This window comes from Zootermopsis nevadensis, unplaced genomic scaffold (genome assembly GCF_977971745.1).
Source record: "Zootermopsis nevadensis isolate Lab colony 2312 unplaced genomic scaffold, Znev_1.0 Znev_ptg000009l, whole genome shotgun sequence".
Lineage (NCBI taxonomy): Eukaryota > Metazoa > Arthropoda > Insecta > Blattodea > Termopsidae > Zootermopsis > Zootermopsis nevadensis.
The window spans coordinates 7572264-7597468 of record NW_028259141.1 but is presented as its reverse complement, the minus strand read 5'-3'; the positions used below and the strand labels follow the sequence as shown (position 1 = coordinate 7597468).

General features: G+C 37.1%; 2 protein-coding genes across 8 annotated transcripts in view; both read left to right on the top strand.

The window, feature by feature from the left end:
• The window catches only part of mmd (disintegrin and metalloproteinase domain-containing protein mind-meld), a 587218-nt gene extending 581282 nt beyond the window's left edge, over positions 1–5936 (top strand). For all 4 annotated transcript variants that reach the window (XM_087345919.1, XM_087345918.1, XM_087345916.1 and 1 more), the window contains exon 27: positions 316–5936. In XM_087345919.1, coding sequence (XP_087202045.1) covers positions 316–799 — 484 coding nt within the window. In that variant the 3' untranslated portion in view covers positions 800–5936. The remainder of the gene's footprint in view (positions 1–315) is intronic.
• Positions 5937–11393: 5457 nt separating this feature from the next.
• On the top strand, positions 11394–19736 carry LOC110840272 (uncharacterized). 4 transcript variants are annotated; one of them, XM_087345928.1, is made up of 5 exons: positions 11394–14945; positions 15243–15308; positions 15703–15814; positions 15967–16014; positions 16750–19736. In XM_087345928.1, the coding sequence occupies exon 1, from the start codon at positions 11495–11497 to the stop codon at positions 11855–11857; it is 363 nt and encodes a 120-aa protein (XP_087202054.1). In that variant the 5' UTR covers positions 11394–11494; the 3' UTR covers positions 11858–14945; positions 15243–15308; positions 15703–15814; positions 15967–16014; positions 16750–19736. The 4 variants fall into 4 exon arrangements, with proteins under 4 accessions (XP_087202054.1, XP_087202053.1, XP_087202055.1 ...); XM_087345927.1 differs by having other exon boundaries at positions 15243–15316; XM_087345929.1 differs by having other exon boundaries at positions 15243–15316; positions 15967–16051.
• Positions 19737–25205: the final 5469 nt, after the last annotated feature.

Here is a 25205-nt window from a genome sequence, read left to right as displayed (position 1 = left end):
TAATTCTTTTTTGTGCATTGGTCAAGTCATTGTTTGCCTTCTTCCTCCCTGTGGGAAACATTCTAAAGAGATTAGGATATATTACTACAGAAATGGGAAAAAATATATCAAAAGTAAAATGAGAAGAGACAAGAAAATAGTTGCATGCTTTTAGGTAGATGATGTAAACCCATTACAGGTTGTAGTGTACTTAGTGCAACAATGTGCGTGTGTATGGTCATTGCATGTTACAGAATTTGCATGACAAAGCCAAATTAAGGCAAGAAACCTCTGTTTTTGTTGTTGTTGTTGTTGTTTATGATTATTATTTTCTAGTGATGAATTTATTCAAGCTCAACAACAGTTAGTCCGGTCGGCGAGTGAGGAAGCCCTTCCGGTGACTGCCAAGCACAGGTCATCTTCATATGAGCGTGGTGGAGTGGTTCATCACACGCGCCATCACTCACATCACAGGGCCAGTCCACGGCAGCAGCAGCAAGATAAACCCTCTATGGCATCAACATCAAGTGTGGTGTCAGGGGGAGGGGCAGTAAAGCGTGAGTACTACCCCTCCCCTCCGCCCTCAGAAAGTGAAGACGAATCTTCACCAGATTCTCCCAGTCCCTCATCATCAGCAGCCCCTGCCATGACTTCTGCTGCTGGCTCCCAATCCACAGAACACCTGAGGCGTTCGGCCAGCGAAGATTCGGTCGACGAAGACAACGATTCGTCCAGGGAAACAGCTGCTTCATCTAGTGTTTCAGGGACAGAGCAGACCGCCCTTCTACGCCCTAAACGTTATCCAGAATATAAACACTGATCATGGAGTATCCGTAGGTAGAAAATTTTTTTTAAACACACACATCGTGCTAGTTATTAATAGCTGCGCAAATTCATCTGTTCGGAACACAGGTATCCAGTTTGTTGTCATCTTGAGTGCTGTTTGTTTGAGTGATCATATATGGATGATTTATTGTCATTTCATAAATTGTGGTGCTGTCCAATGCAATTTTAATCATCCCATGTTCTATCCAGGGTACAAACACTCATTACAAATGGCTCACAAGGAATGTATTTTCCATCATTTCATATTTCCCCACACTATTCTAGTTAGCTGCATGAGAGGAGGATTATAAGGTATGAACCTGTGCAGACAACAGCTTATACAGTGAAACCTCAATGCTCGTTTTTGACGGGGGAGAGAAATAATTTGTGGGCCAGGACTAAGATTTTTGAACGATTGATGAGATAAAACGACAGTTCGAGGAACGATAGAAGCGAGAAAATGTAACATTATTTTATATGGGACGTATCAGGGACCGAACAAAACAGACGATGCATTCAGGGAACGATGGATAGAGGTTTCACTGTAGATAAGGAAAGTACTCTTCAGTTTACTATGTGTTACACTTCTCAAATGAAACACACCAGCCTTTCCAACATTCCACATCCCAAAACAAAATGCATTTCAGCGAGCTCATTAAAAGGCAAGACTCCCAAGTGGTATTTGTGTATATTTTCATCTACAGGGCTTGAGAAGTGTACATTGGGTACAGAATACATTTGAAATACGAGTCTAAGATGAAGATGATGCTGTTATAAGTCTTAAGCATATTGATAAGAAATGTATTTTTTGGCCCTTCTGTGTGCTGTGCCAGCTGACTGACTGCTACAGACCAGGCTGAGCACTACAAAAACAAAGTGGTCACAATTAGAATGATGTGTGCACAAATATACCAAATGACCATCACAATAACTATATCTGTCAGGGAGTAAGCATATTGCAGTGTACTTAATTATCTGTTATTTGTAATTTCTGTAACATTAAGTTACAGTTATCTAAGAAATGTAATGGCTTGCTATGAGTTGTACCCTGAATGATTGTTACACTTACAGCATGTAGTATTAATTTTTTATCAAATAATTGTTTATTTCCATGAATCATAAATAATTGCAGTCATTTATTAGCAAAGTAAAAGCAAAATGTGTTATATTTGTGAAGTCCATGGAATGAAGCTTTCAGCTGATCCATAGGTTTTAAGAGTAAAAGTACAGTTGCATGCAGTGTAGGCATCTACGGGGAAAGGAGATATAGCTCTTACTCATTCTTGATCTCAGCCTGCCTGCCCTATATAAAGCCTACAGAACTTGCCCTATCTCATACCCTCCTTGAAAATGGCAACTGCATGTTTTTCCCAAAATATTGGTTAACAACACGGCTCTCACGTGAAAGCCAAAGTCACACTGCCAAACCGTTAATCCAAGAGCATCTATGGCTCATCTTTATAATAGCTTAAATCCCATATACTCATTCAGTAAAAAGTAAGTTATGTGTGATGAATTTTTGTCATGTGGCTGAAAAATAAATTTTTGAGACTTACATAAAGCAGGGGAAGGAATGGGGACATACAGCAGGCCTGTTTGTAAAGGTTGAAAGTATGCCAAAATGTGTAAGAAATATTCATCTGTGTTAAATGATAAAAATAAAAAATTCAAAACCCTGATGATGGAGACGGATTGTTCCTGAAACGTTGTTATCTCCGTGTAACCAACTGATGTGTCCAGTTGCCCGAGAAGATTTTATCGAGTTCAGTCGCTGCCAAAGCTTCAAATCACATGAAAGAAAAATATTTTTATTGATCGCCCCTGCTACAATCTGTCTAAAAGAAGCCATGGCTACCATTTAACACCTTGACAATGATACACACAGTGTGGTACAACTTGAAAAGCAAAGCACCATTTTGTAACGTCTTCTGAGAAAAATTGCATTTAATGCAGCCAAATATCTTCAGTCACCAGATGACGTTCCCTTCCATGGAAAATAAAGCTTCGTAAATCTGACAGCTGGGATGCCATGAAGTTCATCTCCAAATAATGCAAATTCCATGAAAATCAGCTGCTACCTGCCTTGTATTATTGTGAGCCTAGCAGAAAAACATATATTTTTTTATAAAATATAGTAGTTGCAGAGTTCATTCTACCCAGATTATATTGGTAATGGTACCAAATTTTTTAACTAAGACTAACAGCACCATCATTCAAGGTACACTGTGTGCTTGCCATAATTTCTGTGCATTTTTTATGAATTATGTTTTATTATACATTATGGTTGATGTTTTTGATCTTTCGAAGAGTTACAGATCTGTTAACATATTCCTCATATATTTTCTCCTTATTCACAAATCAAAATGGTAGTAATGAGTTGGAATCCCATTATTGAAGTAGTCACGCACTTCATATTTTTTGCTTGTATTGCTAAAATCTTGTTTTCTATTTCTTACAATTTTTAAACTACCGTGTATAACATAACAAAGTTTTATGACAAAATCAATAAGACAGTATAGCTATGGAACACAGATTTTAGTAAGAAAGCAATGCAATACACCATCACATAAAACTTACTTCCCTAAACAAGACTGAAATAGAATAAAAGTCATCACCACTCAGCCCCCTCATTAAATTGATTATGGCCAAATACCATTATAAAAATAACAAATCATCATAATCCATCACTGGTAACTTTTACAGTTTATAGATTGTCCTTATTAGTTGCATCTCAGTGTCGTTTGAAATCAAGTGAGGCCTAAATATGGAAGTGTGAGCATCGAAGAATGACAGAAAGCGTGTGCCAACTTGGTTGTTTCTATATAGAAAAAAACTATTGAAAGTGAACTTAAATAAAATAATATTGTTGATCAATATTTCAGTGACATGAAAGTTAACTCCATACTAAAAAAAATGCTCAGTTACTTTAAACTAATATGTAAGTTAAAATGTACATATGAGCGTTGAGTGTAAGTGTATACCAAGAGAGAACAGTGTTTTTTTATTATTACTATTATTTATGAGATTATGATATGAACTTGTATGTGGTCTTACTAGAGATCTCTCCAGAATAAATTAGCATGTGAGAGAATATAGCTTCCTTACAGGTTAGAAGCAGACAGAAAGGGCAGGAAAAATAAGAAGTTGGTTTTGTTTCAGCAGGTAACAAAGGAGTTGATGAATGTAAACAAAAAATAGCCTTCATTCAGAAGAACTATACCACTCTTGAAAGTGTTATTGAAAAGTAGTTGACATTATTCATTAAGTAACACTCTGTGGATTTTTACATTACAGCATTTTAAGATTGATACCAAAACAATGATACACATAATAAAAGAGTCTTTTTCACTTGAATTTAAAATATATGAAAAATCTCTGCCATTCGATAAGTCCATCTACTTCAGATGTCAGTTTGTAAATTACTTGTTGCAAATTTCCCCCATTGCTGTGTAGTTCTTAATGTTTTGAAACCATGGCTGTTTTATCTTGTTTAATTTTAACGTGATCGTGCCAAATGGAAACGACGGTCTCCCTCTTCAAACCCCGAGTCAATCCTTTCTATGTTTCTATTTCTTTTTTCTGGATGCTAAATAAACTGTGACAATTAATGGGATACTTTATGAATACAAGGGGTAATAAAAACCAGTGTGAAATATTTGCTCATTAAAATGAACTGGTATCTGCAGAATGGTTTGAAAAGATAAGTTATTGAGCACACTTTGCATTCTCAAATGTTTCATGATTTCATTACAAATTTATTTCATTAAGGGTAACGCCTGCGTTTCTCTGTTCAGATTAACGTTTACAGTACATGATTACATAAGTAAAACTTGTCCTTAAATTAACCTTAACCCAGTGGAGTGTAATATATCAGGCTGTACTCATGGGCAGCTGTAATGTAAATGTAAGTTACACCACAAACAGAGATCATGTTCTTGTTAACTTTTAGTGGCTGTGTGGCACAGCGTACACTCAGTCCAGATGCCCATGTATTACAGTGGCATAATGCCCATTAAATCCTAGAGTTAATGTCCAGCCAGCAAGTGTGTGGTGCAGGATCTTAAACTCCCTGTTTGCATATGATAAAGGTTAAAGCATCGCATTTGTTACCTGCTCTGACCCTGCCATTGAAATGGATGTTCGATGCAAGTAGCATGGCATTTAAAGGAAACTCTAATGGGTTGAGGGTCCATTGCTAAAAAAAATGCAATAACTTATTTTACTTTACCGTCTTTTGCCAGACAGTCCTAATACATTCAACACTGAACCTTTAACAGTTTTCATATGACTTCATGTAAAGATGTTATTTAAAGAAAAATCAGTATCTGAATTCTGAATCAGGCATAGAATAAAAGTTGTATATTAAATTATATCTGTTTCATTTATTTGTAATGTAATATCACAATATTGTATCATTTAAATAATGGAAAGAGATTTTCAGCTGTGCCAGTGTTGGATGAGGTAGGATTTGCAAGCTGCCTCCTGTTTCCAGTGAGTAACAAACCATTCTGTTTTTATTGTGTCTCATCTCACTGTATAAAGTGAAACACGTGTTCTTCAAAACCACATTTATTGGGTTATTAAATTGCATGTTCAAATTTATAATTAATGGCTGTTATTCCAGAAAGTTTTGCAAGAAACTGAATTCTACAGATTTTAAGTTTTGACAATGATCGTACTTAACATTGATTCTGTATTTTTTGGGTTCTGGTACTGTGTAGAAGTGAGCTGTGTTGCCAACACCCTACTTTTACACAGTGTAAGCACAAAGAAGGCAGGAACAACATTAAGAATTCTACTGGACACAAATTTTCAGTCTGATGGAACAAGTTTCTGAAGTGTATGCTAGTGTGTATTTTTCAATAATTTCCCAAGTTAAAATGCAAGGATAATGAATTTAACATTTTGTCCTTTGCAAAGAAACACTGCCTGACCGAAGAATGAAACAAACTTGTTACTGTAATTGAGACTTCATTGATGCTACCTGTTATATCTATCCATGTGGGTTTAAAGGTAACAAACTGACAATGTATATAACACTAGTTTTACTTACTAATATGAATGAAATGGGATACTGGAAAATAGTGTTTTCATTTTGAATACAGGAAATTAAATCTTTGCCTTTGTGTGGACCCACTGTGCTAATAATTGTATTCGGCGAAAAGTATTTTATTGGAATTATCCTTTAGTGAGATCATTCCTTCGGCATGTTGGATACTATTATACTTTGATATAAGAATTGTGGATTCTGAAAAAAAACTATGTGCTATAAAAAAAGTAAAATGGAAAATGTATATAATAAATATATTTAGATATAATATATATGGGCAGACATATAGTAAAACCCCATGAATTCAGATTTTTCAGACATTGGAAAGAACGATTTAAAATTTATATCTTCATGAGAAAACTTCATTTTTCTATAATAAATAAATTTTATGAACTGGCTTTTTTCACTAGTTTAGACAGAACTTTGCAGTTATTCTGAATCAGCGAGGTTTTACTGTTTGTATATATATATACACACACACACATTACATTTTGAATGGCATAACATTAAATATGGTGCAAAATTTGTAGACGGTCACTCTGTCGGGGATGGCTCGCGGTTTGTTTCCGATCAGGAAAAGAATCATATCGTTTGTACATATTTCCTAAACCTCTTTCAGTTGTTAATCCACTCTGCACTATCTCCTTGAAATGGTGATTATATTAAATCATGATTGTCTAAAACAACATGATGGTAGATATCAAATTGGCGCATAGTAAACGTATTTTACATCTTTGCAAAGATCCCTTAGTGCAGTTGTGAAACATAAAAGTTGTGTGCTTGACCATAACTTCTTCATTATGGGTTATGTATATACTTTACAGGAAAATATTTTCTGACAGCAATATAATTTACATTTGACTTTAAAATTTCTTTACTCTTTATATATTTTATTAGTCAGTATAAACTATTTATTAAACTGCCTTGTTAAAAGCAGTATCATTGTGATTGTAATAAAAGGTGTAATTTTATTTTTCATTTTACTTTCTGAAGAATGTTTCTGAAATGCAATTTAACTTCTCCCACCTGTAAACTGCACTGACTGTAGAATACACCAGGTAGCTTGAAAGAGTGTTCATGCCAAAGTAGACACTAAATTGATGGGTTATTAAATGCTACAGTATCAATTGCTGAGTTTGTCTGATATTGATAGTGGTGATAGTGTTTGAATAAGTGACGAATTGTTAGACAAGTGAGAACAAAAGTGGAATAAACTGTTTGGGTTTAGTTTTAATCATCGTAAAACCATTATGGAATATATTAGTCTTGAAAACAAGCCTGTCTAGTCACATGACTAACTGCATATCAGTTGTTACATTTTATAACAGTCCTGATCTCTTAGGTATTTAAACGTTTGGTTTTGTTTTTTATAGAATTGATACGTACCGAAATATTCTGTTTCTATGGGAAGGGAATTTATAATATCAAAGTTACTGTATTTATAAAACAAATATAGTCATCTTCCAAGCAATGATGTCTGAATACAATATTTCAACAATAATTTCTCAGGGTTTAAAATATTGTCAGAAGAATTCAGTGTCTTTTTAATAATTTCATTATGTAATCTGCTTATGTCAGTGTCTGAGCCTTATTTCAAGCATTTTTCAAGTAGAACAGTTGTTCAGACATATTCATACTCAAGATTGTCTTTAACCCTTATGTGGTTCTGTTCAGAAATTTCCATGTTCAGCATGGTGTACTAAATGGGCACTAAGAGTCTTTGAAATCTGTACTATTTTTATTAATTTAACTTATTTTTAATTAACTTCATTTCAATGTTAAACTGTATGCCATTAGGATTTATTATATTATTTAAAACAGTGTTTCGGTTGCAAAGGACAAGTAGTATGAAAATAGAGATGAGATTATGAATCATGGTGAGCAAGTAGTATTGGATGGAAACAGTTAGGGCCCGTTTCAGTATAGTATTCTGATATTCAGCAATATAGATGGAGGGAAGCCATTAAAACCACAATAAAGATAGCCAGCAGTTCCACCAAGTTTTAACCAGGTACCTTCTGAATACAAGTTTAGAGTGTTTTCAAATTAATTGTAAGCGACAGATTTAAAAATATATATAATTTTTTATGTGGAATATAGTGTTAGCATAGCAATAATGCTTAATTTACAGCTATTTTAATTTTTTTACAGTAACTGATTAAAATTTTTATTTAGGTAAATGAAATTTAATGTGGTGGTAGAGTATGGACATCTCAGTTGAGAGAGTAGCACTCCTACTTCATATTTTAGGGATCCAGGGTTCAAATCTCAGCCTGAAGACTGTATATCCTCACAGGCTTTTGTGGTTTTCCTCAATCCTCGCAGGCAGGTGGTGTGTGAATATACCTTAAAGTAGGTCACATACAGCTTCATTCTACACCCCTTTCAATTCATTGTTCACTAATCACCCTATCATTTGATGCTATACAGTCTAAGCAACTAAACAATTGAAAAAGCATCATAAAATAAACCATTGATATGACAGACCATAAATCTTTTATTTATTTATTTCATTTAATGTATGTTATAGAGTTCTGGTGTGAAACCTTGAACTTATGTTTGAAACGTTACAGTGAACACAAATTTGTATTGGCAGACATTTTTCACAGATCCAGATCACTGAGTAATGTAAATATTATCTTACAAAATTTTCACGTCATTTTATACAGACGAGAAAACACTTAAACAAAGGTCAGCTTCATAAGTTCATACAAACAACACCACCACCCAGAAAACCACTCTCGCCCCACAATTTGCGAACCTCTGGTATAGACCATTCCACGTTTACTACATGGATTCAATGTTTATCTTGTCATTGTCTAAACGTCATGTTTCATAACAAAGCTAGGTGACCTGCTTCGCCGTCTGTTGGCAAAGACATGAACTAACGTAAAGACAAGTGAACTGCAGCTCCATATATTACTGACCCTATCATTAGAGTTCCGATGTAACATGAAGGGGGCAGAGATGGTTCCAGAAACGTTGGTCTCTTCGTGTAAGCATCTGACGCTGCTGATTACCCAAGATGATGTTGTTTAGCTTAGTCTGCAGATGATGATGATGATGATGCGTGTTTTCTGTGGTCACACCATTTGTTAAATTTATGTAAAACAATGCAGCCCCTTTCGACTCCGGCCACATAAGTCGTTCACGAAAAACAAAGAAAGAAAACAAGTCCCCATTTTCCCCAGGTGTGTCGAAGCGTGTATATGCCGTATGACCTCTGCCTACCAGCCGCTGTGCTCGATCGTGTTCTACAGGCTGCATACAAAGTCCCGCAATCCCAGGGTAAAACATAATGTCATGGGTGAGCTTTCAGGTTCTCATGGCGGCTGGTATAAAGAAGACAGAACGTCCACCAGACTACACGGCGCAACATCCCAAAAGAGCCATCTTAATAATTTGCCATTTTATCGGTGTGGGCCCGCTCTTGGAAGTCTTTAAGAATTTCAGGCATGATCTTCCATTTACGCGGTCTTCTGGGTTATGATGATAAGAGGTCATCTATCAACGTCTGTGAGGAAGGCATCGTGTTCTTGTTTATAAAACAGCACTGCTATTCTTATAACGCTAGAAAAAGACATAGCCCCCCAAATACATCCATCCTGAAGCTGACGACTGCATTATTTGTCGAAACGTTGAAAATACGACGCGGATTATTGTCTCTCGGCTTCGAGGGCGAAGTTATTCATTGTTGATAATACAGAAACATTTATTTGGGGTAGCGAGACTTTACATTCACCCTGTGCATTGTCATTCCTTCTGTTTTGCTAACCTTTGGTCCCTACCCCCTTTTTCCTTCCGCCCCCGTCAAGAACAAAAACGACTTTCAACCCCGTTCTTGTTAGACCGGTTTACCGTCATTTTTTTAGAGGTCTGGTTCTTCATTCTGCTCTTGGCACCGGTGCAGGCAACGCAGTTTCTGGTAAGTAAGGAAATGTTTCTCTTTTTCGTAGTGTTTTTTTTTTTGTTAAATGCTGCTAATACTTTACTATGGCCTCTATTTGTTAGTTTCGAGTAAATTATTTTCAACTCTAAAGACGTTTCAGTGTAGTCTTGTTTTATCATTATTTTTTAATACTGTTTGTGATTTTTATAACGTTTAGTTAATTATGCAATTAATGGTCTTAGAGCAACAGAGAGGTGTGTAGAAACATGCTGATTTAGAAGTAGTTGAGTAAAGAATGCAATCTATTCGTAGATTACCGCAATATTTTGAGTAATTATAAAATGCACTTCATTAAATCTGCATGTGGTTGGTGACGTTGCAAATACCCACTAGTAAATGAATATAGTTGTTTTAAGTTGGCGATTGTCGGAAATATGAAAGGGTATTGATCAAATTGCGGCAGAACTAATACAAACGTGAGGTAGAAATAAGCATTGAGCGATCACCTAAATTATAATTCGAATAAGAAATAATTGCTGTGTAGTGTAAATAGCATAATTTAATTGCATCTCTTTAAAAAGACGCGAATAAACTTGTGACTATCGAGTAATAAGACGTTTAACTATACAAAAAGATTATCGGTGGTCGTCAGCACGAATTTCGACGTAGTCGAAGTTAATCGTCTAATTAGGCGAGAGATTGTGTTGCAATGGGGCAGCTGGCGTAAGGAAATGCTGTAGTTCTGAGGAAACGTATTGTACAATATTTTCATGAAATGTGGTATCATCATCATCACGGGTTCTACAGCCTATTACAGACCTGGACCGCCCCATTTTTGGGTGATTCTCAACAGGATTACTTTTTCCAGGGTGGTGTTGTCAGCCCCACGCCCAACCCCCAACCTGGAGGGCCAAGTCCCCGAATTTATATCCCCTGGGGAGACCAATTATATCCCCTGGGGACAGGGTAGACCAGGTACCTCGGGAGTGCCGCTTCCCGTACTCACAAGATGTGAGCCCCTGAGGGTGAAATGTGGTATACCGTACCGATTAAACTTGTTGGGTTTGTTAAAAATGTCCCGAAAAATCATAAATTGCGTGATGAGTTTCCTATTCAGAATAGTCTGAGACTAGAACATGTTTCATTGCCACTGCTTTTAAATCTTGCTTTAGAATATATGCGAACAAAATCCGAGAGGAAACTGGAATTGAACGGGGTTCCGGCCTGTATTGCAGAGCGAAAAGGCAGGTCCAGTAAAAGAGACGATCACAAAAGCTGTGCAAGACGCAATAAGGATGTTGGTTGAGAAATAAAGGCAGATGAATGTAAATACCGTCAGTTCTGACAATGACTCGTGTTGTTTGGATTCAACGCGATGGAAATATTTGGGAACATTTTTCGTGACGCGACCCAACACGTGGCAGAGGGCCACTAGAGAAGTCCACAAATAGAGATGTTTCAAGGGGAATGCTGTCACGTTATAGTAGAACTGATTTACCACCTGCATGTGTTCTGATTATGGAGCCATGGACGTGGAAGGAATCATGAAGTATTGGACAAAATCAGTAACAGTATTAAGCTTTTTATAGACTTCAAAGAAGCCAGGATTAATATTGGTTTTTTACATGCTTTAGTCCCCTCCAAAATCCAACCCTTGGCGTCCACGTCGCGGAGGGGGGTAACGTCCTCAGACGGCTAACAGGGCTCTGGTCCACCGAAGCCAAGGTGTGAGGTATCATGCTGAGGGCTGCATGGCACAAATCATCCCTTCAGGGCACTGGGATCCAGCATACCACCTTAGTTTGCTCTCAGTATCAGCCAGCCTGGGAAAGTTTAAAAGACAACCGGAGGCAGAAGCCCAGCAGTTGTCAGAAAACTACCAGAAAAATTCTGTGACATGGAGTCTCCATTTTAAAGCTGGTCATTCTCAGCAGGGAGTCAGTATTTCTGGCATACCACCACAGAGAGCTGGCATTTGCAGCAGACCCATGGAAGAATGTGATAAAGCCTTGTGGCCTTCTGGACGACAGGCAACATTTGGCACAGACTGCGTGTCTGGAATGCCAGAGAAAGCCAAGATGGTACCAGGAGCATATGAAAACTGGGGTACATGACACTACCTAAGTTTAAGGAGGCTCTGACCAGGGTGCTTACAAGGCCCAGGTCAAAGAGCAATACCCCAATTAAAGGGGATAATCCTCTAGATAGACCCAGGGTCTCAGAGACCAGGGGTCTACAGGGAGGCCACCAATGAAAGCTCTTTAATGAAGAGCTTTTGAGGATTTTGACATTTGTCAGTCATTTAGCAAAATCGAAGGATTATCATGAGATCTCGCCAGGTAGGGTGCTGTGCTGTGCTTTGATGTGGCTGGGGGCTACTGGTAGGTTAGAAGAAAAGGAAGCACAAAAGATCAGTTAATGGTCACTTGAAGCCCATGCCCATTTATTTACATTATATTACATGCTTCAGTCCACATGCGCCATTGTTTGCTTTCTTTAATTACTAATTATTGTGCTTTTCTCCAACTGAAAATATGTGTTCTGCTGCTGTGTATGTTTTTTATGCAATTCTGTTGTTTATGCATGCAGCCTATGTGATGTTATTTTAATGTTTCTGAATTGGCCTATTTGTTGATTGATACATGCTCTTAATTATAGATAATTCCACTTGTATGTGTTGTGTGTACGCTGCATAGCATTTTACATGACATTTTATTTGTTTTTTTCCCAAGTGCTGTGCTCTTCTATAGCTGTTAAAGTACAGATAATTATTGAAGGTTATGTTTGTACACATCTTATTTATGCCATTGAGTTAATATGTACGGTCTACATGTGATGCTGTTTTAATTTATTTTTTTTTAATTGTCCTATCTGTTGCACTGATGTATGTGTTCATATTGAATTTTTGTCATGTTTGTTCACTGTTGAATTGTATAAAATTGATTAAACTTCCTGTTAATTGTTCATAAAATACAATTTTCTATGTGTCCATTGCAGATAAATAATTTGTACGACATCTGCCTGTTGATAAATTTCCATCTGCTGGGAAGAGGCAACCAATCTGAATTGAGAGGGAAATGAGCATGCCTGGTGGAATACGAAATGGGTTGATTTCTGTGATGAGTGTAATTTTTGTTCCAGAATGTTATGCAGGAGCTTTGAAGTTTCAGGGAGCCATGAGATACTGGAGAAGAGAGGTTACAGTACTTGTTACTAACAGGCATCAAAGAATCCTGATCTAATTCTTGTGTTCATGTGTTTCAGTGCAAACATCCCATGGGGCCATTATCCTTTGCTTTCTGAGAATTCTGTGTTCTGCTGTTGTGTACATAAATATGTATTCAAATTTGTTGTATATTTTGTTGCATGTATTGTTTATTTAACTGTGTTCTTTTTACGTGTATTGTCGTTTAAATTCCAATATTTTGATATGGTATATTTATTGTATGTTCATATTGCATTTCTTGCTTCTTTAATTCCCTGTTAATTAAATATGGTACAGAGTAAAATTGATATTAATTATATTCTTACTATGAAAATGTTTCCTTATTTACATTGAGTGTACTTCATTTTGATGTTTTTCTTATTTTTTTGTGAATTTGATATGCGTGTGCTGAGTCTGTTGTATTATTTCATGCCAAATGTAACACTAGTTTCATCTTAAGGCTAATATCTCGATGCACACGAGATATGTTTGTCTGGGAGTGTTTTAAAACTTTGATTTCAGGAGTTTCCTCACAGGCCGGCCACATTTATCGGCGTTTCCAAGGCAACCATTCTGAAGTGGCAGGAAAATGAGCATGCCTGGTGGAATACGAAATGGGTTGATTTCTGTGATGAGTGTAATTTTTGTTCCAGAATGTTATGCAGGATCTTTGAAGTTTCAGGGAGCCATGAAATACTAGAGAAGAGAGGTTACAGTACTTGTTACTAACAGGCGTCAAAAAATCCTGATCTAATTCTTGTGTTCATGTGTTTCAGTGCAAACATGCCATTGGGCCATTATCATTTGCTTTCTGGGAATTCTGTGTTCTGCTGTTGTGTACATAAATATGTATTCAAATTTGTTGTACGTCTTATTTATTGTGCTGTTATTTGTACACTTATTATATCAATTCTAATATCTTGTTATGGTTTATTCGTTGTATGTTCGTATTGCATTTCTTGCTTCTCTAATTCCCCATTAATTGTGATACAAAGTAAAATTAATTAAAATTGACATTAATTATATTCTTACAATGCAAATGCTTGGCTTATTTATATTACTTGTATATGTTGAGTGTACTTCATTTCGATGTTTTTCCTCCTTAGTTGTGAATTTGATATTTGTGTGCTGATTCTGTTGTATTATTTCATGCCAATTATAACACTAGTTTCATCTTAAGGCTAGTATCTCGATGCACACGAGATATGTTTGTCTGGGAGTGTTTTAAAACCTTGATTTCAGGAGTTCCCTCATAGGCCGGTCACATTTATTGGCATTTCCAAGGCAACCTGTCTGAAGTGGCAGGAAAATGAGCATGCCTGGTGGAATACGAAGTGGGTTGATTTCTGTGACGAGTGTAATTTTTGTTCCAGAATGTTATGCAGGAGCTTTGATGTTTCAGGGAGCCATGAGATACTGGAGAAGAGAGGTTACAGTACTTGTTACTAACAGGCGTCAAAGAATCCTGATCTAATTCTTGTGTTCGTGTGTTTCAGTGCAAACATCCTTTGCTTTCTGGGAATTCTGTGTTCTGCTGTTGTGTACATAAATATGTATTCAAATTTGTTGTATGTATTGCTTATTTAACTGTGTACTTTTTTTAATGTATTGTTGTTTATATTCCAATATTTTGATATGGTATATTCATTGCATGTTCATATTGCATTTCTTGCTTCTGTAATTCCGTGTTAATTAAATGTGATAGAGAGTAAAATTGATATTAATTATATTCTTACTATGAAAATGTTCCCTTATTTACATTGAGTGTACTACATTTTGATGTTGTCTTGTTATTTGTAATTTTTGTGCATTTTATATTTTTTGTGCTCCAAGCTGTCATAGTAAAGCTGCTGTATTGACACACACAGGACATATTCTTTGCTTGGGGCTGTTTTGAAAGTATTTCAGGGCTTCCGACATCAGGCCATGTTGATGGGTATTTGCGAATGATGGTGGGGCCTGTCTGCTAGGAAGAGGCAATCAATCAGAAATGACTGGTGAGTGTGCATAGAGGAACATGAAGTGGATTTGTTTCTGCAATGAGCCCCCCCCCCCCCCCCCCCCCCCCCCCCAAGAATTTGAAAGCCTTTGGAGTCAGTGGGAGCTTTTGAAGCAGGATGTGTGAAGAAAGTATAGATCGCGTGGTAGATCATTTTTGTAGGTGGTCCTAAATTAGTACTATTCGCATTTTATTCCCCTTGGGCCGTTTTCAAAGCATGAGTTCAGATTACCACCTTAGGTAGTGTTCCTGTGTGTAAAGGACATATTGTGATGAATTAAATTTTTTCTTCCAGAGGCAGTCTTTCAAAATCAGCTACTCAAATGCCGTAGCAACCACAAAAGGCATAGAAAGTGAGACAGTACGTGGGTAATGTATAGAATTCACTTAAGCCTGTGATTTAACTTTAGGAGACATTCTTTTAGTATACGAAATTCTTATCAAATGTAGGGTATCAATAAACTCAGTTTAGCTACAAAGAAAAGTTTGAAACTTACAAAAATGTTTGGTATACTCACCATTCAATGGTCTGATGAAAGGATGCTTTATTTCTAGTGCCACAAGTATTTTTGTCTTGTCTCCTGAATGAAGGACACATTCAAGTAGTTAGGAGTAAGTGTAATAAGTTAAAATTGCTTTCTTGATGATCAGCCAAAGTTTCAAGTGAAGACAAAATCCCAAAGCCTGTAATAAGAGGAGAGGAATTAGTTTTGAAAAATTCCGTTCATGGAGACAAACCAATTGATATGTTACAGACATATCCAATGTATGTCTGAAGGAGGTGCTGGGTTGTTTGCTACCAGGAAGACCATCAAGAGATGGAGGGATAGAAGAGGTCCAGGATAGTGGCAGGGAGACGACTGGAAGGTCAGTGGATGGGTGGAGAATTTTAATATTAATGAGCACATGCTACTTTTGAATGTTTCATGAAATTTAATAATATTTGATGAATAATTAAAATAGTTTTTAATAGCAATGCTTTCAATTTCTCAGATTGTTTTCTCTGTTTTAAATTTCAGGGACAGAGTCGGCAGAACACGGCTACCCATCTCGACAGCGTCTCATGAGTAGGTTCATGCATCATTGCATCATGAATAATTACTGGTATTATCCCCGGTTCATACAAAATGTAGTGTATCAATGAAGGTTGTGTAGTTATTGAAGATGTTTTTAGGTGACATCCATCCTAAAATAAATGCAGGAATAACTTTGTTACACCTGACATTCATGTGTATTTCTAGTATCATAAGGAGAAACATAGGACATAAATGTGTATTCTTGTTGCATCTCCTGCATTAATGACTGAGTTCAAGTGTTTAGAACTAAAATTGCCTTCTCTTAAGATCAGTACTGCTACCAATACGAGATAAAATTCAAAAGCGTGTGATCAGAGAAAGGGTATTAGTTTAGCTACTCTGTTTGTTCTGGTATAAAGTCAAAATAACTGGTGTGTTACAGACTTGTCTGAACTATGTGTGAACGAAGTGTTGGGTTGGTTTCCACCACGAGGAAATAATGGAGGAAGACCAAGAAGGAATTTTAATATTACTAATCCTATTGCTGTATTTGCATATGTTTCATGAAACTGATACATACACCATAAATAATCGAAATAATTTTCACTAATAATGTTCATAATATCTTCTAAGGTACTTGGATTAATTATTATATTTGTTCTCCTTTAGTCATGGCTGTAGAAGTTTCTGATATTGGAATTTTCACCGGCAAGCTATCTTTTACCAATATTTTATATAATACAATGCACAAAGAAGAATTTCCTGCATAAATGTTCCTAATTCCAGGGACAGTGTCCACACAGAAGGGCCACCCACCTTGAAACATCGTCTCGAGATGTGGTTCGTGCAGTCGTGGAGTTCCTATGGGTGTGAGGCATGGTGGCAGCAGTTGCATATTGGGCACTTCAAGTTGTCTATGGTTCAGACATCGCGGATGTAACGGGGCAGAAAAAGATGAGTGCTGACCAAGCTGTCCAATGGCAGGTAGTCAACGTTCAGGGCATAATGCAAGTGGACAACGGGTGAATGACTGAAGAATATAATCTGTGATGTGAAAGAGAAGTGAAGGCCAAGTGTCACAGCTTGGGTGCAAGAATTGAGCCCTGATTTTGTGTCATGTGGTGGTTTTATGTGTTGTGTTAAACCATTCATGAAGTCTGCAAACATTTTGGAGGAACATAATTGCCTGTTCGTCTGACGTTGAAGATGAGACATTCTTTACTCCTGCGCAACTTGGAGTTGAGGGGTCAGCTGCAGGCCCTAACCAACTTGCCCTGAGAAGAAGCTTTTGGTAAGAAGTGAAATGGGTCACGCTTCTGGAGGGAATGAAACTGGTGGTCCAGCTTGTGACTGAGCTACATATTGTGGTATGTGACATTGTAGTGTTTATGTGTATCCTGAGATTTCATTCTATCCCCTCAATTACTGGTATCGTGTTAGCTCACATTCCTTACAGGCACAGAAAAGAAACAAAGGAGGCTTACATGTTCACCGCAAAGTCTGCGTTTGTCCCTCTTGCAGGAGTCAAATGAATTCACCAATTTTCATGGACAATTAGCCATTAGGCATGGCGCGTATCTTGTACTTCTCAACCTTTTACAACTGATAAGGTTGTAAACTCGCAACTTGTAGTTTTAACAGATTATTGAAACCATTGCAATTTTCATCTGGTAAAAAGCTAACTGGCTGGGACATATTATGAGAAGGAATGGATTACTGAGTGATATCACCGAAGGCCAGGTTGAAGGAAAGAGAGGACTAGGAAGAAGATTGATACAGCTAACCAACGACCTTAAACAAGGAAAGAAGATGACGTTCCAGGAATTAAAGCGAGAAGCCGAGAATAGGGACAACTGGAGAGCTCTGTTTGGGCAGAGCAATGGACCTGTCGTAAGACAGAACACTTAATAATAATAATAATAATAAATTTCTTGTGGAATTTAATACATTGAAGTGACTGATGATTAAAAAGTTTTTAATTTTAGGTGTTTGACAGTGACAAATAATGAAATATTGAGGGTAGACACGCGAAGTTTAATATGGAGATAAATCTTAAACATATCGTCTACATCATTACATTAATTTTAGGATACTTACTTTTTTGACAATAGTATTTCTTAGTTGTTTAATGGACTTTGTGTGTTCAGGAAACTGATTTATGTTGCACATTCATCAAACATAGTCTTGAATTATTTTGGTGTTGCCCAATTATATTATTACTGTCCTTACTATATGGACGTGATGTTAGCATTCATCATTCTGCAGTAGGTGTTGTAAAGCGATATTTATATTTTAATTTGATGCTTGCATGATTAGAGAATATTAGTATTTGAACTACACAGTGGCCTGGAAGAGGGCTGTTCGTTAATTTAATGGTTTTAATAGGTCTCTGGTTGAAATGCCATTACACTACATTGAATGACGTAATCACTGCCTCGTTTGTAATCGTTTCCACTTTGATAGGGACCGGCCATTATGTCATAAAATTCCATATATGTGTTTGAAGCAACTGAAAATGTTGAATGAGAAGAAGTAATTACTTAAGGACCTACAGACCAGCAAAGTTTTAATCAAAAAGTTACACAACCGTGTTGAGTAAGTCATCAGTTTCATGATTGCATATCAAGAAATATAATTCATGGATTGTTTTATGTGGCTAAGAGTAACTGATGAAGTCTTTCTTGCTGTGACCATTTCTGCGTGAATTTAGTTTATTGGTGTAGTAGTAGTGCATGCAGTTGAAGTAGCAGTGAGTAGCATGTTGCTGATTTGTGCTAATTTAAATTGCATGATGCAGAATTGTTGGTTGTGTGTAGGTAGATCATGTGTGAACATAAATTACGAATGTGCCATTTGCTATTGATAAACTGAAACAATATTTATATTTCTGCAGTTTTGTGTACTCTGAAATTTGTGCTAGAATGTATTTATTGAAATTCTGAAGAAATTGTTTTGTGGGGGGCTTGAAGTACTCTCGCACACGAGCATCGAAGTGCATGTTGAGAAAGGACGTATTGCGCTTCTGGATTGTGTTGGGCACTTTGTGCGGATGAGTTTGTTTTGGAAAGATGTCGCGGTGATCCTGCAGATGGGTAATGCGATTTGTATACCTTAATCCGTGCCTATGCTACGTTGAGCGCGATACACGTTACCTTTGCGATAAGAAGCGTTTGTATTTGATTTTGAAAACTGCCGTTGTTTCTTGCCGGATTGTTTCAGCTGCCAGTTGTGCGTTCTGGTGAAGAGATATCTTATATCCCAAGAAGACATTTTGATGTTGCTCTTTCAACTTGCTCCATGAAGAGTATGAAGCTGAGCTGCTCCATTATATTAAGCAATCGCTCATGTTCACTTTGTTCTTCATAAATGAAGATGGGTGATATGGGAATCAATTTGCTGTAACGGTCAAAATGACTTATGTACAAATATGTTTTCTGTAAGCTGAGGTGGGTGATATGTGACTGAATTTGGCGTAATACGAAAATGATGTATAAGTGTATTGTCTGTAATAATTTCCTGTATCTGGAATAACTTACTGATACTGGTGTTTCATGTTACAATGTGTATAAAGCGATGTAATGTGTTTTGCTTGTGTAAAGAGTTAGGAACTTGGCCCTGTATAATGTATTTTAAAAAGATGGTGTTTCTGTATTTATTTTGAAATGTGTGTGTCACTTATGTGCTGGTTTGTACTGCTACTTGTGAAAATGTGTATAGCCAACAGTGAGATTAAATATTGCTGATGTTTTGATGTGTAATTCAGCACAAAATGAGACTATCTGTATGTTAATCACAAGAATTTTGTAGTACCTTGTTTGCCAGGAATGTAACCGTCTCATCCTGGAGGTGGCATAAATTGCCTTCTTTTTAATCCTGACATAAGGCATTGAAGTAGGGGAACCTGTATGGCAGTAAGTATGTAAATGTTTCAGAGTTTCTAATTGTAGTCTGCAATGTACATGTGCTGCTGGGGTTTGAGAAGAAACTTTGAAATTTCTTGTAGTGCCCATTGTTACGGCACTGCCATTCTGAATCTCAGGTTTAGTGTGGTGAGAGTTATGCAACCTATCCTAAAGTTCTGTCCTTATATTAGTGATGAATGACAACAATTGCTCACTTGAAGTGCACTGCATTTGATGATGTGAGGGAAGAAAGAGAAAGTGATATGTAATGAATACAAAATAAATGGGAAATGATGATGGATACACAGATTGGAATATTATGCAGAATGAATGGCATTAAGGAAGTTTGTTAACAAAGATGTAGTAGGCTGTAAATATGTAAACATGTTTCAGTGATTTTAATATGAGTCTGTAATGCATAATTGTTGTATGTTTAGTATTGTGCCAAGCGTAAACTTTGAAATGCCTTGTAATGTTCATTGTTACAGCATTGTTGTTTGATGTTGAAGTGTAATGTGGTAAGAGTCGTGCAACGTATCCTAAAAATCTGTCCTTTTGTAGGTGGCAAATAAAAAATATTGCTCCCTTGAAGTGAAGTACATTTGGGAAGGTAGGTACTGAATAACAATTAAATGAGATGTGATGTCTGATAAGTAGAGTAGAATATAGTAGAGAATGAATGGCATTAAGAAAGTATGCTACGTATAGAGAGAGAGAGAGAGAGAGACGTTAGGGCGCTTTCCCAATTGTTCTGGGTATCAGTTTTGAAACAATTTTTCAGCAGTAAACTAATTAATGTCAAATAGCAATTAAAGAGTTTTCACTGTGCCATTTCTGCCTTTGTACATGAACAGTTTTGTGCCTAGGGATTTTGTGAGTTGAGATTAGGGGTTAGTCAAAGTTAAGAGGAGTAAGTTTCTCCAGCCTTCACCGTTGTAAATTACTTGAAGTGATGGAAAAGATATCAGGGGGTGTGTGTGTGCTTTTTAGTGAAGAATAATTTTTTTTATATGTATGACATTACAAAGAACGCTGAGGAATATGAGTTCAGAATGCGTATTCAGAAACTGTCTAAGATGTGTTGGTTCAGATGAGAATTGAAAAGTGCTGAACTTTTGCTTATGTATATATTAAGAAGTACAAAAAGTAAAAGAGTTTTGTATGTGAAAACATGTAAATTGAATGCTCTTAGGAATTAAAAATGGAAAAGAACAGAGAAAGAAGCAGGAGTTGTAACCTTAATTAATTCATGGAGCCCGGGACCTTCTGAGAAGCGAGCAGTTAAGTTTCTCAGGCACTCAAGAAATTCCCCATAATTTAATGGAACCTGAAGGTTCATTACTGTGTTCACAAGAGCTTGTCACTGGCCTGTTACCTGAATCCAGACCACAACACTTCAACATATTTCTCTGACATCCATTTTAATATTATCTTCCCACTTACGTTTAGGTCTTCCCAGCGGTCTCTTTTGTTCTGATTTGCCCACCTAAATCCGGTATCCCATATGTGACCTGACCATCTAAATCCTTCTTTACTCGATCAGTCTAATTATATTTGACAAAAAGTACAACAAAGAAGGTCCTCATTATGCAACTTTGACCAGTGTCATAGTAATTCATCCCTCTTAGGTGTAAATATTATCCTCCTCAGCACCCTGTTCTGAAAAACACTCGATCTGCGTCTTCCCGTTGGTGTCAGAGATCAATTGTTACACCTGTACATAACTACAGGTAAAGTATTATATTGTGGATCTTAAAATTTATGTTTTTAGACAGGCGATGAAAAGGCACAAAGTTGTGAATTGAATGGCAGCAGAAATTACCCAAATTGAAGGTGAATTTTTAGTGTCACTCCAAAATACTGAAATTCGCCACACACGTATGTTCTGATTTTGCCCTGCTTTCATGCTCTATGGTTCAAGATCAGGAATGACGTGTGATGTTGAAGGCTTGCAGTGTGTGTGTGTGTAGAGGAGCATGGAAGATGTCAGGAAGCACTGACGTCGAACAGCATGTTTGTGGATTGAAGAAGGAAAGAAACAGTGAGAGGTGAAGATTTAATTAGAGAAGAAAGAGATAATGAAATGATGGAGTAGGTAGGAAGAGTGAAAAGAGAAAACAAAAGGATGAGAGCAAAAGAAAATAGATTATAACGAAAATAGTATAAGATGGAAAATGATAGAAAATGACAGAAAATGATATAAAATGTTGAAAAATTATGCAAAAGAGTTTTTTATTTTTCTTATTTTTTTGAGAGTTATTCCCCCCCCACACACCCCATGCATTTAATTTTTGTTGATATTGCTGTGCTGCTGTTGCTGCTGCTGCTGCTGTTTAAATCTGAAAACATTGGATACATGGGGATTTGAACACAGAACACACATCATTATACACTACAACCTTAACCACTAGGCTACGAAGCTGTTGGCAGTTCACCGTTTAAAACTCCCTCATATCTTACATTGTGTAAGAGTTGCCTTGGAGTACATTATGAGGCAGATTGAAGCGGCAACTGGGCAGAGTCTCTGGTAGTCTAGTGGTTAAGACATGAGACTGTTAAGTTTAGGGTTCCAAGTGTTGGTGGTTCAAATCCACCAGCCTGCAATAGATTTATTTTTTTATTAAAACTCCCTCATATCTTACATTGTGTGAGAGTTGCCTTGGAGTACATTATGAGGCAGATTGAAGCGACAACTGGGCAGAGTCTCTGGTAGTCTAGTGGTTAAGACATGAGACTGTTAAGTTTAGGGTTCCAAGTGTCGGTGGTTCAAATCCACCAGCCTGCAATAGACTTTTTATTAATATAAGTTTTAAAACATGAGTAAGACACTCGACCAACCCCCCCCTTCGGGGGGGGTTGGTCGAGTGTCTTACTCATGTTTTAAAAACTTGACCAACCCCCCCCAAAGGGGGGGGTTGGTCAAGTTTTTATAATGCAACCAACCCCCCCCGAAGGGGGGGGTTGGTTGCATTATAAAAACTTGAGTAAGATACTAAACCAACCCCCCCCGAAGGGGGGGGTTGGTTTAGTATCTTACTCAAGTTTTTTAAAATTTTGAGTGACCTTGACCTTGACCTTGAGCGAGTAGTACCCAACTCAAGTTTCTAAAATTTAAAATTTTGAGTGACCTTGACCTTGACCTTGGGTCAAGGTCAAGGTCAAGGTCACTCAAAATTTTTAATTTTGGAAACTTGAGTTGGGTACTACTCGTTCAAGGTCAAGGTCAAGGTCAAGGTCACTCAAAATTTTAAATTTTGAAAACTTGAGTTGGGTACTACTCGCTCAAGGTCAAGGTCACTCAAAATTTTAAAAAACTTGAGTAAGATACTAAACCAACCCCCCCCTTCGGGGGGGGTTGGTTGCATTATAAAAACTTGACCAACCCCCCCCTTCGGGGGGGGTTGGTGAAGTTTTTAAAACATGAGTAAGACACTCGACCAACCCCCCCCTTCGGGGGGGGTTGGTCGAGTGTCTTACTCATGTTTTAAAACTTATATTAATAAAAAGTCTATTGCAGGCTGGTGGATTTGAACCACCGACACTTGGAACCCTAAACTTAACAGTCTCATGTCTTAACCACTAGACTACCAGAGACTCTGCCCAGTTGTCGCTTCAATCTGCCTCATAATGTACTCCAAGGCAACTCTCACACAATGTAAGATATGAGGGAGTTTTAATAAAAAAATAAATCTATTGCAGGCTGGTGGATTTGAACCACCAACACTTGGAACCCTAAACTTAACAGTCTCATGTCTTAACCACTAGACTACCAGAGACTCTGCCCAGTTGCTGCTTCAATCTGCCTCATAATGTACTCCAAGGCAACTCTTACACAATGTAAGATATGAGGGAGTTTTAAACGGTGAACTGCCAACAGCTTTGTAGCCTAGTGGTTAAGGTTGTAGTGTATAATGATGTGTGTTCTGTGTTCAAATCCCCATGTATCCAATGTTTTCAGATTTAAACAGCAGCAGCAGCAGCAACAGCAGCACAGCAATATCAACAAAAATTAAATGCATGGGGTGTGTGGGGGGGGAAAAACTCTCAAAAAAATAAGAAAAATAAAAAACTCTTTTGCATAATTTTTCAACATTTTATATCATTTTCTGTCATTTTCTATCATTTTCCATCTTATACTATTTTCGTTATAATCTATTTTCTTTTGCTCTCATCCTTTTGTTTTCTCTTTTCACTCTTCCTACCTACTCCATCATTTCATTATCTCTTTCTTCTCTAATTAAATCTTCACCTCTCACTGTTTCTTTCCTTCTTCAATCCACAAACATGCTGTTCGACGTCAGTGCTTCCTGACATCTTCCATGCTCCTCTACACACACACACACTGCAAGCCTTCAACATCACACGTCATTCCTGATCTTGAACCATAGAGCATGAAAGCAGGGCAAAATCAGAACATACGTGTGTGGCGAATTTCAGTATTTTGGAGTGACACTAAAAATTCACCTTCAATTTGGGTAATTTCTGCTGCCATTCAATTCACAACTTTGTGCCTTTTCATCGCCTGTCTAAAAACATAAATTTTAAGATCCACAATATAATACTTTACCTGTAGTTATGTACAGGTGTAACAATTGATCTCTGACACCAACGGGAAGACGCAGATCGAGTGTTTTTCAGAACAGGGTGCTGAGGAGGATAATATTTACACCTAAGAGGGATGAATTACTATGACACTGGTCAAAGTTGCATAATGAGGACCTTCTTTGTTGTACTTTTTGTCAAATATAATTAGACTGATCGAGTAAAGAAGGATTTAGATGGTCAGGTCACATATGGGATACCGGATTTAGGTGGGCAAATCAGAACAAAAGAGACCGCTGGGAAGACCTAAACGTAAGTGGGAAGATAATATTAAAATGGATGTCAGAGAAATATGTTGAAGTGTTGTGGTCTGGATTCAGGTAACAGGCCAGTGACAAGCTCTTGTGAACACAGTAATGAACCTTCAGGTTCCATTAAATTATGGGGAATTTCTTGAGTGCCTGAGAAACTTAACTGCTCGCTTCTCAGAAGGTCCCGGGCTCCATGAATTAATTAAGGTTACAACTCCTGCTTCTTTCTCTGTTCTTTTCCATTTTTAATTCCTAAGAGCATTCAATTTACATGTTTTCACATACAAAACTCTTTTACTTTTTGTACTTCTTAATATATACATAAGCAAAAGTTCAGCACTTTTCAATTCTCATCTGAACCAACACATCTTAGACAGTTTCTGAATACGCATTCTGAACTCATATTCCTCAGCGTTCTTTGTAATGTCATACATATAAAAAAAATTATTCTTCACTAAAAAGCACACACACACCCCCTGATATCTTT

Coding starts and splice junctions, on each gene's coding strand:
- LOC110840272 (XM_087345928.1), top strand. CDS start 11,495: ATGGCACAAATCATCCCTTCAGGGCACTGGGATCCAGCATACCACCTT.